The 16,044-nt window shown below is 35.6% G+C and overlaps 1 protein-coding gene across 1 annotated transcript; it reads right to left on the reverse strand.

Moving 5' to 3' along the window:
• Positions 1-1,497: 1,497 nt before the first annotated feature.
• On the reverse strand, positions 1,498-5,482 carry LOC117402629 (hairy/enhancer-of-split related with YRPW motif protein 2-like). The gene is made up of 5 exons (XM_034003965.3): positions 5,263-5,482; positions 4,538-4,616; positions 4,263-4,346; positions 3,808-3,889; positions 1,498-3,285 (listed from the first exon to the last, which is right to left on the reverse strand). Exons 1-5 carry the CDS (start codon positions 5,343-5,345, stop codon positions 2,621-2,623), a joined length of 993 nt encoding a protein of 330 aa, XP_033859856.2. The 5' UTR covers positions 5,346-5,482; the 3' UTR covers positions 1,498-2,620.
• Positions 5,483-16,044: the final 10,562 nt, after the last annotated feature.

A 16,044-nucleotide genomic window follows, 5' to 3' on the forward strand; every position in this document is an offset into this window, starting at 1 on the left:
GTGTCAAGTATTTGGCCTGTTGTGAGAATGTAATGATACAATTGAGAATAGCTTGCAGTCATTAGAGATGAAAATCTGAGGCTTCATTTAAGACATGTTGTGAAAAGTCAATGCTAGTTTTTCTACTAAAATATACAAGGCTCAAAAAGATGTTTGAGGAATACACTTGAAATAATGATCCTAATTTGTATATTAAAATATGATAACAGATCACTGATCAAGCCCTTATTATTTGCTGCCAAAAACAATCTGTTTGAAAAATACACTTTGTTCTATATTTGATCCGGGACAAAGCATCCATTACTTGCAGTATGTATCTCTAATCCTATAACTTGTATTTTTAAATAAGTGAAGTGTTACATTTACATGAAGAGCGTTTCAACTTTTTCTATTAAGCAATAAAACCATTGCCCCAGTGCTTGGTGTTAACGCAATGTTCTTTAAGTTCATTGACGTTTCTTCGGCTACTGACCATGGGTGCCCTTGTTTTATGACGGCCACATCAAAGAAATGACTACGCCGTGAGAACCAGCTAGTATAAACCTGATAACCCGGGGATTTATTACCCAGTTCTGTTCCCATGATTGTCAATGGACAGCAGCCGCTGTGTGTCGTAATCCCCATTCTCTTGGTAACGCTGATACTTTTTCTCTTAAGGAATTTAATGGTCTGACAGTGATTTACTAATGTAAATCTCTCTAACAGACCCTGGGATAAAGAGAGTGGATTAGTACCACATAAAGGTCCATCTTAGAAGGAGGGACTGTTGTTGTTGTGCTTCTATGTGTTGCCTAAATTTTTAACAGTATGTTTAGGTACCTACAGTGATACCAAGAAGTTTATCTTCCTGATGAACTGTGTTTTACTGTGTTTGAATCTGCATTTTATTTAAAAGTTATCTTTTATGCATGCTTGGTCATTAAATATCAACTGAAGTCTGTGGAAAACATATTTATGTAATAGAATGAAGAAAGCATATTCAGGTTATCAAGCAATTACGTGATGAGTCCATTTTAAACTACAATATGTCATCGGGATGAAAGTAAGGTCATGTGTTTTAATGGGATTTTGGTGCTCCTAGGAACTGAGATTATGAGCAATGTTTGCTATTTCAAATTTATTATATTTCAAATAAAATGAACATCATTAATCCAGTAATAGCCTGACATTTTTCTCATTAACTAGCCTAAAAATGCCTACACTTTGTATGATACATGTATAAGCGTTTTATATTGTCAAGATAAGTAATTTTTATGTTTGTTTGTTACACTATAAAAAACATGGTTAAGTTTGGGCCCTATTTTGATGCAAGAACAAAGGTCAAATTTCACAAAGTTTGTGTTAAACATATGTGTCCTTATTAAGAAATGTAACATGTAACTTTTTTTTTAGAGTGTACCATTTCAAATATCAAGCTGTAATAGAAACACACGTTCACGCACTTTCACGCGCACGCTTATTCTTTTTTTAAAAAAAGACATCCTAGGCACCCACATGTTCAAAAAGAAGTTTTTTAATCAGTGATATTTGCAGACCTTTGTTTGCATAGAAAAAGGGGTTACAAATAATTGGTCAAAAGAAAGGGCAAAAAGCAAAGAAAGTTACAGTAGTGTCCTAAACAACAAATATGTCAAAGTCCTTTGTCAGTCATTTTTTCATGTTTAATTTACAGTCTTGTAAAAAGTTTTCAATGTTTTCTCCACACAGCAGAGAAATACAGTGCATCATAATAAAAGCAAGTATCTATATTTAATATAATTTCTAGCCTCTGTTCTCACATATTTACATATTTACATATTTTTAGTTCATGAGTTGAAGCATTTAGAGCTATTTATCAGAATCTTGCTAAATGATTATCTTAAAAAAAAAAAAAACATTTTTGGTTTACTGTCAAACTCCAAACTTCCCCCTGACTATTTAAAAGCACAAGTTTGATCAAATATATTTTTGTACCTTTTTGTGATTTTTTTAGGGGTCTAACACATGGACTGATACATTCTTGTATGTGAAATGCCAAATCTGGGGAACTGCAGAACAAGAGTCCAAATGGGTGTGATTCTAGTTGCTTATAATTTGTTTCTGTCCATTAATTTTTTTTTTGAATGACTGCATCTGGTATACCATTTTCACTGTATAACCTTCTCTTTCAAGTGTTTAAAAAGTGTGGTGACAGTAATCCAGCCCTCAATGCTGTTGCTGCCAAGTATCATGTGCACTTGTCCAGTCCAGATTATACAACAAAGTTTATCTTCAGACAAAAAGGTCACTCTTGCAAGAAGTTTAAGGGGGACAAAGGCTCTTTCTGTATGTTGTTTTTTTTTTGCTTGTGTTCCAAAAAATATATGTTTTTAATCCACTTGCTAATAACATAGTTAGTATTAGCCATATATAGTTTGTCCAGTTTGTATAATGCATGTAAACATTCTCCCATGTAAAGTAATGAGGACATACAGGTTGGTTACATTACTTGAAAAAATAATAAAGTGAAAAAATGTATTTATAGAACTTTTAAAATTGGAAGGAAAATGACCTTAAAAACACTTGTTGCAAAATCAACAGGTCGGCGATGGAAGATCTCAAACGAATATCTGAGTTGAAAAGTTCAATTTAGGCACAGACATTAAAATGCCCCAACTTCAGTCCCCCATGGTCGATAAGGCTTATTGCTGCCGCCATTGCTACTTTGTTGAGAGCCTGAAGTTGATGAGACTGACGCTGACGGGCTGACAGCAGCAGCAGCTACTGACGCTGCCGCAGCGCTGGGTGTGAGCATTGGGAATGCCCCTGAGAACGAAAGTGGGAAAGCAGAGGCTGCAGCCGCGGCAGCAGCTTGAACGGTGGCTGAGAGGGAAAGAAGGGAGGTAGACAGCGGTGGGACGCAGGGCGCGACACTGCCAGCTAGCGGGGCTCTGAGGGCCGAGTCAGAGTGAGCGAAAGTAGCTGTAAGCAGTGCAGAACCATGTGGTGAAACTTCTGAGATCCTGCTACTGGCGCTTTCCGAGGAAGGAAGTCCGTTTTGTTGAAAGATTGCTGCCGGAAGGTGATGAAAAGCAGCTGTCCAGTGATGAGGGTGCAGTGGGTGGTGGTGATGCCCCATGGATGAAGTCATTGAGGCTGCTTCCCGCTGGGAGGCACAGGTGCTGAGATGGGAAACCAAACGAACTCTCAGGGGATCAGTTGTGTCCAGCCCTTCAACCGAACTAAGGTACCTGGCGACTTCTGTTAGGCACTCTCTAAAACCAATGCTCATGAAGTCCATAGCCAGAGAATGAGCATCAAAAAAGCCTGCAAATGAAAAGTAAAAACAAACAAACATACATCAATATTTAGGTATCAGTGGCTCTAACGTTTACCAGCATTTAGGCTAATATTTATTGTAAAAAAAAAAAAAAAAAAAATAATAATAATAATAATAATAATAATAATAATAATAATCCAGTTCAAATATTCTTTAGTTATGATCAGTATGGAAGCATGTACCCAAACAGACCCCGCTTATGCTAAAATGTGTTGGTGTGTTTGTTTTGTCTCCCTGGGCACATTTCTGCGCTGTTCGGAAACCCCAAACAAACCCCGGACTGGGCTGCCTGTGTGAATAAGCCTTCTTTACTCCCACAGAGTCATGAAAGCAAACACAAGCTCAGGGTCAAGTGCTCCTTTTGTCCCAGCAGCGCTTTCCCACGAGTTCAATCCTGCCATTAGCATTGATTTCCACTCCTTTAATGTTGTCAAAGGGCTGTTTGCTCGGATTTCACTACAAAGTAAAAAAAAGAAAAAAAAAAGAAAGCCAGTCAACGAACTCCTTACCTTTACCTCCGGTTGCCTGGAGCATCTTTAGATGATCTACCGTCATTTGTAATATTTCCGCTTTCTCTAATTTCGCAGATCCCTGGAGATACAAATGAAATGAAGAAAATTAAAAATACCCTGTATGGAACTTTACTTTATCATTTTATGCATTTCATGTTCATGCACTGTTACACTGCATAGCAAAGTTCTTCTTGTGTGTTATAAAGCCTGTACTGTTTAATAATAATAATAATAATAATAATAATAATAATAATAATAATAATAATTTTGTAAACAAAAAAATACTTCATTTTTTGCAACTTTTTAACAATTTTGTATATACTTTTACACGGATATGAAAATTATTATAATATAGTACAACTGTGTTTTTTTTTTGTTTTCAAAAAACGTAACATTTAGCTGCATCTATTAACAGATTATTATGAATAGGAAAAAAAAAATAGTGTACAAACCTGTTTTTCAAAAGCTGTGGGAACCAATCGACGTAATTCTGATAAACTGTTATTGATACGATCTCTCCTTCTCTTCTCAATAATCTGCAAAGAAAAATCCAAGATGTCACCTTTTTCCAGTCTAAACATTAATTACACAAAAATAAATTAAGAAAGTTATTTCAACAATGAATTAATATATAGTCTACTTTATCGTTCGACCAAAAAATAAATAAATAAATAAATAAATAAATAAATCCACTGTCTCAGTATCTGAGAATAAATTTAACACGTACCCCTCTCCTTTTCTTTCTCGCCATAACTTGGGATGTTGTTGTGGGGGAGTTGGATCTAATGAGAGAGCTACTGCTTTGCCTGTTAAAAAAAAGGAAGAACTGCGTCGGGGAAAAAAAAAAACAAAACAATTGTGCTTCATAATCTTTATTAGATCTATTTTCTGAACTTGATTAAACGAAACGTGATCCTGAATCTCAAAGAGAGTGCCTTGCTTGGGAAAGATGACTACTTTCGATAATGAAGCTGATAAACACCTACTGTACATTCTCAAAGACTGAATTAAAACAATGACCTGAATTACGTATGTGACACATACAAAGCAAACATTATGGTGTATGATCATATTCATATATTCTGGTTATTGACACTTTTTGTCCGTGTGTCTTTGATTCTTGTCAATGGATGCGACAATACACCTTGTTTATTTAGTTACAGCTAATGAATAATTCAAATCATTTGGATCGGCAGCTGAAGTAAAGTGGGCAGCTCTAGTTGAGTTGGTTAAGGGGAATTGAAGTGACAGGCATGCTGAAGCATAAGCATTCTGCACTTGGCAGAACGTTATAGTTGTACTTAGGGAAACTAGCTATGCATCTCCATATACCTTTTTTTTTTTAATCAAAAGTGTACATCTTAACACTATAGTCATTTAAATGGTTGTAAACCATGTATTCCATGGAAGCTCTTTGGTAAATAGTAAATAAATGCAAAACTCAGCACTCACCCTGAATAGTTATTTTCACTCCCAACATCTATGTTTTCGTCCATGTCACTGTCTGAAGTAGTGTCCTCACAGGGTCTCTTCATCGTTACAGCGAGTTGAAAATGATTTTAAACGAAAATTGAAATACTGAAGCAGTATAAGCTGGTGCACCCAAATAAAGACTTGCACTGGTGATCTCACAAATTTCTATGAACTTCTTTCCCACGCAACAGCGGAGCCTCAATCACGGATTCAGGGAAAGCTCCCGCCCATTCCCTGTCAGTTACGCCCCCCCCAAAAAAACAAGACCACGCCCAAAGTACTCTAAATTTCATTTTGGCTCGGCCCTCGCCAAATAAATCTTTACTTTTGATTGGCTGTGCCTTATAGTGCTGGAGCCAAACACTGGTGGCTTTCAAGAAGCGTGGGAAACCTCAAAACACTGGTGTTTGTTTTAAAGAAACAGTACCTTGAAAAATATATCAAGCAGCGGACTTTCCACATTTTACATTGACCTACATACATTATTGTTTTCCTTATAAAGCTGTAATTAAATATGTTTAATCGTTAAATGTACCTTCTTAATTACTGTAACATGTGCGTATTTCAGTCTTAAATGAGAAAGGGCAGAGGAATTTGATGCTAGAAATTGTTCAATGTTAAACTATATTTATAACCCCAGTGTCCATAGTCAACTTAGAAAAAAAATGTACCTTGCCTACAAAAACACTAAAAGAATCATTAAAATAATATAAATAATTGTTTTCTTCTTTTGTTTTTACGTGTTAATGTTATCGTTTTGTAACTGTGTAATTAAAAGACAGTTATGACTCCATTTAAAATCTAATACCAGATGTTAAGGGGGATCAATCAACAGATGCATCTGAAACCCTAGTTAAACAGGTGCACACACGCACACCCCCATACACGCACACACACACACACACACACACGTTTGCATTCCTATATTTGTGGGGACTTTCTAACTCCACTCAGACAAAACTCCACACAGGATGAAAGTAGACAACAAACTAAATATTTTGGCACTTTTATTTATTTTTTTGAAGTCATATTTAGTTCTTAAAAATGTGTTTTTTCAGGAGTTACTATTTTTGTGGGGACATTTTCTCACAAACGGTGAGTATTGCCTTTTCAAGGTGCAGGTTAACTAAGCCTTTGCTGTTTAACTGCGGTTGGTCAGAAGCAGCGATGTGACAAATAAAAGTGGTTTTGTCCTGGATATGCCAGGGGGTAGGACAGACCCGTGTGAACAGAAATCTGACACTTTTTATCGTTGCTTGCCCTGTAATTTAAGCTGTCCGAATTACACAGTGTCTGCAAAAAGTATGATTTTCACACACACACACACACACACACACACAGATCAGGGCTTCTATCTACAGTGAATACATTTATCTGGTCATTACCTTTAATTAACAGAAAAGGCGATTTGAGTTCAGAAAGCTTTGGCGAGATGCATTGTGCTCTTTTTAATAAACATGATAAATAAACAGATAAATTCATCTCTTTAAGAATTTTAAAAAACACCTGATAAGCGAACAAAATAAAAGTAATTCTACACCAAATAGTTTTGATAGAGCTATGAAAATCCAACACAATAATAATTTAAAATAAATCCTTCAAGATATCCCTCTAAGCTTACAAATTGAACAAAAAATGAAGAAAAAAGGAGATGTTCAAAAATAACAAATAAGCACATTCAATCATAACAGCAACCCTGTGTGTACTGTACTTAAAACAAATCTAATGAGTTTATTTGTTTTCCAAGTTTGTGTTTCTCAGTGTAATCCATCATTGTTTCAAATATTATAGGAAAATAAAAAAGAAGCAAGGGATGTATCTGAGGGAAAGCCGCATGCAGTGTGTAGGCAGGTTGTTTCCAATGGCGTTATACGTTGCTGTGCCTGGCCTGCGGGGTATGGATACGCATCCTGCGCAATGCGTTATTTGGTTTCCTGGTGTGTTGGGTTTTTCCTGGGGATATATAAAGGTACTGAGAGGTTTCACACCCTACCCCTCCTGTGACCTCTGAAATGTACCAATCGTTTAGGAAAACCACAATGACAACTGTCGTCCACACGCAACAGAAAACACACAGGAAAAAGCAAATATCGTTCCCAGGGGATCAAAAAACCTCAGAACAATGGACAAGTTATTTGGACTGAAAGAGGAAGCACGGTTCACCTTTCATGTTCCGGGGATTATTGCGCGAGGGTACGGTTTGATGAGGCTGCGGTCCTGTTTTTCTTACAGCTGTTTAACACCGTCAATTTCATTATTATCTATCTATCGATCTGTTTTTATTAGCTGTGGATCTATGTAACTATTTTTTTAGTGTTGATGCCAACCAATACAGATATTCGGGTTTAATGGAGGAAAAATAAATGTTGTCGCAGGGCTTAAATTACCAATGTAACATATTCAAGGGTATTGTTTTCACACACACACAAAAAACATTACGTTTCATGATACATTATTTTACATTTGACACACGTTTGTGAAAAATATAAAGCCCTATTGCTGTGTAACCTAATTGAAATTAAATCGACTCTTAACAAATGTTTTCGAAGTAACAACGTTTTCTATTAGGAAATAGTTTGTAAATGTAACACCAACTTTTAACCTTATATCCCTGTAATTACGTACAGGTCTTATACTATAACTCAGTGGACTTTACATGTAGCACCTAAAGGTTAGGATAGTGGCTAAGCTATTGACATTTGCCAGACAGGTGATTAGTAAAAATGAAAGTCCCAATGCTGAGGCAATAATGTAGGCCCAATGTAGGCCCTATAAGGCACTGTATTTGTTACATGGTTAGCCTAAAGGTCATTTAAAGAAATCCACCATAGTTCTATATATATATATATATATATATATATATATATATATATTATCCCAAAATAAATGATTTTGTTCTAATAAAAAAACTTATAATTTATTTTCCTTCAATACTTAAAACGTTTTATTGGATTACTTTTACACTGTATTTAGTCTAAAAATATATAGAGAAGAATGTTATTTTTTTTATAAAAAAATAATAATAATAATAATTAAAATACAAACATTAATATTAAAACAAGGACCAGGGGTCAACAATGGAGATTAGATAAAGGGGCATTCAGAACAGAAAATAGGAGACACTTTTTTACACAGAGAATTGTGAGGGTCTGGAACCAACTCCCCAGTAATGTTGTTGAAGCTGACACCCTGGGATCCTTCATGAAGCTGCTTGATGAGATTCTGGGATAAATAAGCTACTAACAACCAAATGAGCAAGATGGACTGAATGGCCTCCTCTCGATTGTAAACGTTCTTATGTTCTTAAATATTAAATAACTGTTTTTAAAAAAAAAAAAACATTAAATAATTAAACCTTGCAAATCTGAAAAGGCTCTGGTCTTTGGTGTGCACCATGAAATATTTAAATATGTAAATTGCAGAAAGGTTCAATGAGGGTCACTCACAAGTCCCAGATGGAGACACGTGCTACTATTTGACTGCAAGACTCAGAGTACACAAAAGACAACTGTTCCTACAATAAATGAAACACTTAACTGGTAATTAGAGAAAGCCTAGCAGGACAATAGGCAGGATAATCTCTGCCAGAACTAGAATAACCACACATTAAATAACCACACATTAAAGGCCATGTAGCCTACTACAATACCATGATATGGATGAAACAAATTTAATCAAAAATATAATCATCTGGCACGCAAATTACGTTTTAAAGAACAATAGTCATAAACACAAGCTACATGAAAGTTGTAAGTATATCTTCTGGTTTTAGACCTTATTTTCTTCTAAATAAAACAGAGTTGAGGTGAGGGAAGCCATTCTATGTTATCTAGTAGGCTATACCTGTTTCTGTGGAATTGCACATTCGTTGTCTTATCTGCCTTGATCTGTTTAATATCTATGTTCTATATACTGTATTTCAAATAGCATTGTCAGGTCGGATGTAGAAATATATTTCAGCAGTTAAGTATATGCTGATCTAAAGGTAGTCACTGAAAATAACATTGCTTTCCACATACAGTTTCACATTTGTTTTTGTCGTCAGTGAACAGCATTGCACTATTGCAAATAAAATAAATGATCAAAACCTGAACCGGGTTTGCACAGTGGATATTTTGTTTTTAGTTGATAGCTTCTGACTCGCTGAGACAAAAAAATTATAGTTTATTTTGCCAAATTGCACCAGCCCAGAAAACAATCCACGTGACACAGCTTGGAATTTTGTATTTTAAATAAATAAGCAAACAATGTATTTAGAAATGGAAATAAATATCAGACTGAACATTTTTATATTTTTTTGTGCTACAGTTTATTATGTATGGTTTAATAATACATGTTTGAAACTTAGTACGTTTGTCTGTGAGGAAACTACTGTATCATAGTACAATTAAATATTGCTTCTCTACATTGTGCTGGAATGGTTAAGCAGAGATCTATGTGAGGTTACCAAGCACAGCTTTGAGGTTAGGAGGCATGAGCAGAATGTTTTTGATACATTTTCTTCATCCTAAGTACTGTATCTCGATCTGTGTATTTGTACATGCCTATCTGGCTACATTTAAATACAATTGAAAAATATAACTGTTCATTTCATGTTAAAGGAGTTGTAATTAAGGTTTTAAAATAAGTTGTCATATCAGTACTGGCAATCTTATAACTTGTTTCCCTTGCTTTGCTTATACTGTGGTGGAGAAAAGTATTGACACTCAGTCTTTTCAAGGTAAAATGTTCTAATTGATGTTGCTACTGTCAGGAAACTTTAATATCTGTGCAGCAAGCTGACTATATATGAACATTATTCTTGTCATTTTCAGTTATAAAATTATGTAAAGCATCTTAAATTGAAATTATAAAGTGAAAAATGAATGTATGCCACCTTTTATTATTTTAATATGTTACAGTTTTAAAAAACGAGAAAATAAAATGTTTTTAAAGTTTGTTTACAAAAGTTGTTTTGCGATGACATATCAATGTGAAATTAAGAGTATTTTGTATTGAAAAGACTATACTCTGTTACCAATCCAACTTATTTTTATAATTCATCTGTACAAATCATGCTCCTTTTATATGCTGCTTGTTATATAACTCACAGAATGACAAGCATAATATTCAAAGGATTTTATTTCAGTTTTTTGAAGTTTTTACCAAGCTAAACGATTGAAATAGTGCCTGCACAGCATTTATTTGTTTTATGCTAGTTCTAAAACAGTTTGTTTTTACTTGCACTGGAGGAAATGCTTAGGGAATTGGCCCATGGATCAGATGCACGCTATTGGTGGTTGTAATACATATAGACATACATAGATTTTCTGCCAGTTGGAGGCTCCAGCTGTAATTCGTTTTGCAGGGAAAGCATTGAAAACAGAGCATTGTTTTGAGCACAAATCCCCCCTGTTATTTGCTTTACCCCTGGTGGAGAGTAGTACTATCTTCCAGGCCTATTGCCAGTGTGATGACTCGTTCCCACAGCTCCCTTCACTCCAGTGTAACTCAATCACCGTGTGAGAGCCAACCAGAAACACAGGGAGCGACAGTGCGAGAGTGAGGTTACTGCTTAGAAACCACAGCCGAGACTGCTGCTGCTTACAATGCCATTGTTTACATTGTTTTTGTTTGTTGTATGGTGAATTGAGTTAACAATATAAAACCTGAGAAATGTGTCTCCCCAAAAGAACTTGCACGGCAGCCAGTATCATTTGACCTTTCACATATCATTTTTTTTTAAAGACATACAAGCAAAAGTTGAATGTAACAAATTTTATTTATACTAGAAGCCAGTTTGAAGGCAGCTTTATGACACAGTAGCAGTAGTTTAAAATGTACTAGAATTTATTACATTATTTGAAAAAAAGCCTAATGGTAGCAATCTTTTAATATCACATATCCCAAGCAGAGACCATTACTTGCACTTGCACTTATATTTCGCAGTCTGTTTTAAAGATCTAAACAGTTGCTGACCTAAACAGCTGTTGTTAAATGTATACTAATCCAGAGAGTGTTTTCCCTCAGTGGTGATTTATCAACAGGTTAAGTCTACCAAAAACTATACAAATATACTAGAAAGATTTCCGTACTATGGCAAGTTTACAAGGAGGCAGTAATAAGAGCCACAGGCCTTTGGTTCCATTCAGTGGCATCCCTCGGGCATTTAAGTGGGGTGTTAACACCCATCCAACATGCTTTTGATACTCTGCCAGTGATTTGACAGGGGGAAGCTGTCAGCAATAGGGCTGAAAATTAAATGTAGGCCTAAATGGTTAAACTACAGTTAAGCATCCACACTATATGTGTTCTATGTGTTCTATGTGTTCTACGTTATAACAAGATGTTTGTAAAAGAAATGGGGGTAACAATCACACTGGTTCTGCTCAAAGGGCCGTGCTATCGTGAGGGATACCTACGGTTCCCAGTAGCCATCTCTAAAAGAAAGGCAGGTATTCTGTACAAGCAAATCCTGAAGTCTTTAAAAAAAAGACAAATCCTTCCCTGCAGATATTGTAGAACACTCATTCAACAGCTTTTTATGATGCAGCATCAAATTCAGCCAATTGCTTCCTTAAACATAAAGCCATTTTTCCAGGAACAGTGGCTTGAAACCTGGTTCCAGGAGACCTAGTTTGAGGCAACTTTGCTGTATCAAACCCCAAATTTCCCCTGGTGTGCCATGCAGTGGCCTGAAACCTAGTCTCCTGAAACCAAGTTCCAAGCCACAAAGGGCAGGATTTTCAAAAGGTCGTAACTGATAACTCCAGTGTTAATCAACAAATCAGTATGTACTGTAGTATTGATTTTGGCATTTTCAAGCAGTCGTTATGCCTATTTCGTTATTAAATAATCATGCTAATGTGATTTCTGAAATTATGTTGACTTACAAAATAATGTTAATATCTTAACAAGCAGTGCTTCTTGCGATTATTTATTTTGTTTGCGTGGGAATTTAAAAGGAAATCTGTGTTAATTGACATAATTTATCAGCAGTTAATTTGCACTTGGAAAAGGAGGGTTTTAATCAATGAAAGAGTATATGACTCACCTTGAAACAGATAAGCAACAGACCGTGGCTGTGATGCCGACAATACACAGAGTGTACAGGACCAGGATTCATTTCTTATGGACTACCTTGATAATTCAATATTTGTAGTTATGAAAATATTTAAGACTTTTCCATACGTGGTTATGAATGAGATTTATTCACTTGTATTGCTAAAATGATATACCGTTATTTACACCTAGTGTATTGTTACAGAAATTATCAGTGCAACTGTAGCCTATCTGAACAACTGACCTGTACTGTAGATTTTATTTAAATGATACAAATAAAAACCTAAGAGTAAATAATGAAATATTGGTATAGAAAATGGCATACTAGATATTTCAATACAGTTTCCTTACAGGCAACAGATCATTGACATGGATTTTGCTTAAATGTATTTTTAATGTTGTCAGACCCCCCACACTTTATGTACAGTGTACACTTTCACCTTCATACGTCTTTATGCATATAAAAAGTTTTTATAATACTGTAAGTGTTCGGTGGCTACTTCTGATCATGTTGAGTTTATTTTTCGCAGAGGTGAGCAAAGAGTAGCCTACTAGAGAAAATGCATTCAACATGATTAGAGGAATTCACCGAACAATTATAAACAAATTGTGTATTGGGTTAGGGAGCTCTATCGTAATTTTATAAGCTTAATACATATATAATGAAGCGTTACATACATGGTATACATGTATAATAACAAATGGCACCTCATTTATAGCTTACAATCGTACATACTAAAATACATACAAAAGTAGATAGCATAAGAAAATAAATTCCAACCAAGCCTACACGGATGGTTTATCCCTGCTCCATCCAAAAAAAGGTATTTTTTTTTTCTTTTTAACCAAAAAAAGATTGCAAAATGCACATTAAAAGAGTTGTATATAGTAAGCTGTGTCAAAGTATCCCCCCCGAATGAGGGTAAATGACTAAGGGGGTTTAGTTATTTTTTTTTTTTTAATCTGTGAATTAGAAAAGTTATCTGACAAAATGTTTTTCCTGTTTTGTGAAATTTAGTCTTGATTTTCCTATGCCTTTTTGTTTCTTTAGGCAGTACTGAGGTACAAGGAAGAGAAACTACTGTACTTGGCCATGGTCACACAGTCAGTGAGTGTTTATGCAAGGATCAAAACCACGCTACTGGTTCTTAGGTCTAAGGTAATTCTACCTTTTTATTTGCTTAATCTAAGCACACAGTGACTTACGTTTGCCATACTGTGTTTGCTAATCTGCTTATGGGGACTCCTACTCATCTTGGGGTTTTGTAATAGCATATATTAATATTACAGATTACAAGACTGTACGTGTAGGATTTGGCATAATATCAAAATGTCTTTAATATGCCTGTCGAACACTGTTTGAAGTTGATAAAAGAATGTGTTAAGGTCTAAGATACGTCTACTGATGTTGTTATCAATACACTCTTCAAACAGACCAGGCTCTGGGTGGGTATTGTAGTGTTGTAGTGAACTCCAGTTCATGTTTTACATACATTTTACTAAAGTCAGTGGAAAGTATTCCAGTTCCAGGTTTTAGGAAATGCACTCAGTGCTAAGTGTGAAAGTGGAGACCAGCTCTGTGTGATCTGTTTATTGTTGTAACAATACAATATATTTAGACGGTTACAGAGTTTTTGTGCTTTCTTCTAACAGCCTCAAGCACGGCTCCACTATAGGTATGACTTTTATTTTAAATAACATTCTTGGTATCTTCCTTAGTGAGACCTACTCCTATTCATCGCCTAAAAAAGATTAAACTCACTCCCTGGTATCTCATTGTTTTGATGTCTTAACCTTGACAGATATGCAACAATTGGTTTAGAAGTGCTCCTGATATTTTTATTTAAATAGCATACAATGATGTACAAATAAATTCATGAATGCAAACTCCCCCAAGCCTCTTCCGAAATGTTTGTAAACACTGAGCCCGAGCTATACTGGTGGTGTAAGGTAAGTGCTTGCTGGTGTTGTTGTGCCCAGTGCTCTGGGGCTTTGTGTTTCTTCCCCTCTATTCCCATGCAGGGGAAGATTCCTGTCATCCCTTGCATATTTTCTCCCTGTAAAAGCCTGCCCTGCCCTGTGCTGGGTGATTCAGGCTGTACCCCTGGTGTGCCACACTATCAGTAGTTCCCAAGGCTGCCTAGCCTGGGAAAAGCTGCATGGACACGTTCCAAAATCAGCATTACATGCATTATTGTTCTTACTCTCCCTGAGTAGAGAGCACACAATGAAAACAACAGCAGCAGCCTCATTTTCTAACCCTCCTCCCAACACAAGACTGCTATTAATCCGTTTTTTGCTTGGTTTTATGAAGTTAACTGCTTCATGGCTGCAATACTCATGGCTGTAAAAATAGTTGGTTCAACACCCATTGGATTAAGCATAGGGAACTTGACTTTACGTTCTTGGTGGATAAATACCAGGTTTCCTTCCAAACTCATGACTAGATATTTTATTGTCTGAAATATGCCTCGTCTACATAGTACCTTTCAAAAAATCTTCTAGTTCAGGTTTTTATCGAAGTAGTAATGTCTTAAAGTGTTAAAAACCAAAGCTCATTTGTGGCATGTATTGGATTCTATTTTAAACTCCCTTTGCTGCATATACTTTAGGTGGTGCATGTGGCATCCTAATACCTGTTGCACATGTGGCAGAATAAATGGGATTGATTCACCCAATTCAACAAGAAAATAAAGTGTAGAAAGCTAAACAAACTACAGAAAAAATGCTAAGGACTATGGAGGTAAGAAAATGTTTTAAAGCCTTGGTTGCTAACTTAACCTCACATTTTTCCCAAGCCTGTGCTAATGATTTACAATGTATTTGTGCTTTTAAACCAAATATGTTTATACATTTAGTGGCAGCATTAATAAGACCTAGCCATGTTTAAATCACTTAAATAAACTTTGGTATATTTAGTTACTACTGCATAATACATGTGCAAGAGTCTTCAAAGCTCTTTGATATGACAGTAGTACAGATAAAGTATTTGACATTAAGTAATGGTGATTTTATCATATAATTAGTATATTCCGTTTTGGACAGGCTTCTATTGTAAGTTAAAAAAAATATATAAAAATAAACTTTTATCAAAAGATCACCATAATGGTCACAAAAATAAGTATGCTAAGATTTGCTGATTTGTGTCTTCACAATATTTAATTTTGTTCTTGGAATAGGAAAGGCAAATCCAATAATGGCGTTCCAGTCAATAGATTATGCTCCTTTTGACTCCTGTGTTGTGTTATAACTTCTTTATTAGTGTTTAAGGTCACTGAGAGACATGCAAGTGCATCCTATGTCAGGAAGTGTTGCATGTCTCAGGAGTGAAATATTTGGCCTTTAGCTGAAGCCGTGGCTGTGAATCGGAAATCCGGGGAAGTCAGTTAAATGCAGACAGACTCCAGGCGCCACACAGCCCAATGGCAGATAGAATGGAGTCGAATAATAGAGGCTTTCCTGCCATTCTCAATATTATGTTGTATTTCTGTCAGAGTTTTCAATATGAGTTGTTGGTTGGAGTTCCTTTCTGCTGGCCTTTCTGCAGACTCTTAATTCAAATGCACAAATCTCCATAGTCCATATATTGCTACTCACGAGTGAGTGTTATGTTATCACGTCATTTTATAAAAAAAGGTTGATTGCCGCCTCAGGAACAAAAACATGTTCTAATTATATCATTGTTTTCTCAAAGCAAAAGAAAATAAAGTGAGGCCAAAT

This window comes from Acipenser ruthenus, chromosome 5, assembly GCF_902713425.1.
Source record: "Acipenser ruthenus chromosome 5, fAciRut3.2 maternal haplotype, whole genome shotgun sequence".
Taxonomy (NCBI): Eukaryota; Metazoa; Chordata; class Actinopteri; order Acipenseriformes; family Acipenseridae; genus Acipenser; species Acipenser ruthenus.

What these genes read in the sequence shown, in the direction of transcription:
- LOC117402629 (XM_034003965.3), bottom strand. Translation starts at nt 5,345, where the DNA reads ATGAAGAGACCCTGTGAGGACACTACTTCAGACAGTGACATGGACGAA. An exon ending in CGAGAAAGAAAAGGAGAGGG is followed by an intron (nt 4,347 to 4,537) that starts GTACGTGTTAAA and finishes TTTTCTTTGCAG; the next exon opens with ATTATTGAGAAGAGAAGGAG. An exon ending in CCAGGCAACCGGAGGTAAAG is followed by an intron (nt 3,286 to 3,807) that starts GTAAGGAGTTCG and finishes TTTCATTTGCAG; the next exon opens with GCTTTTTTGATGCTCATTCT.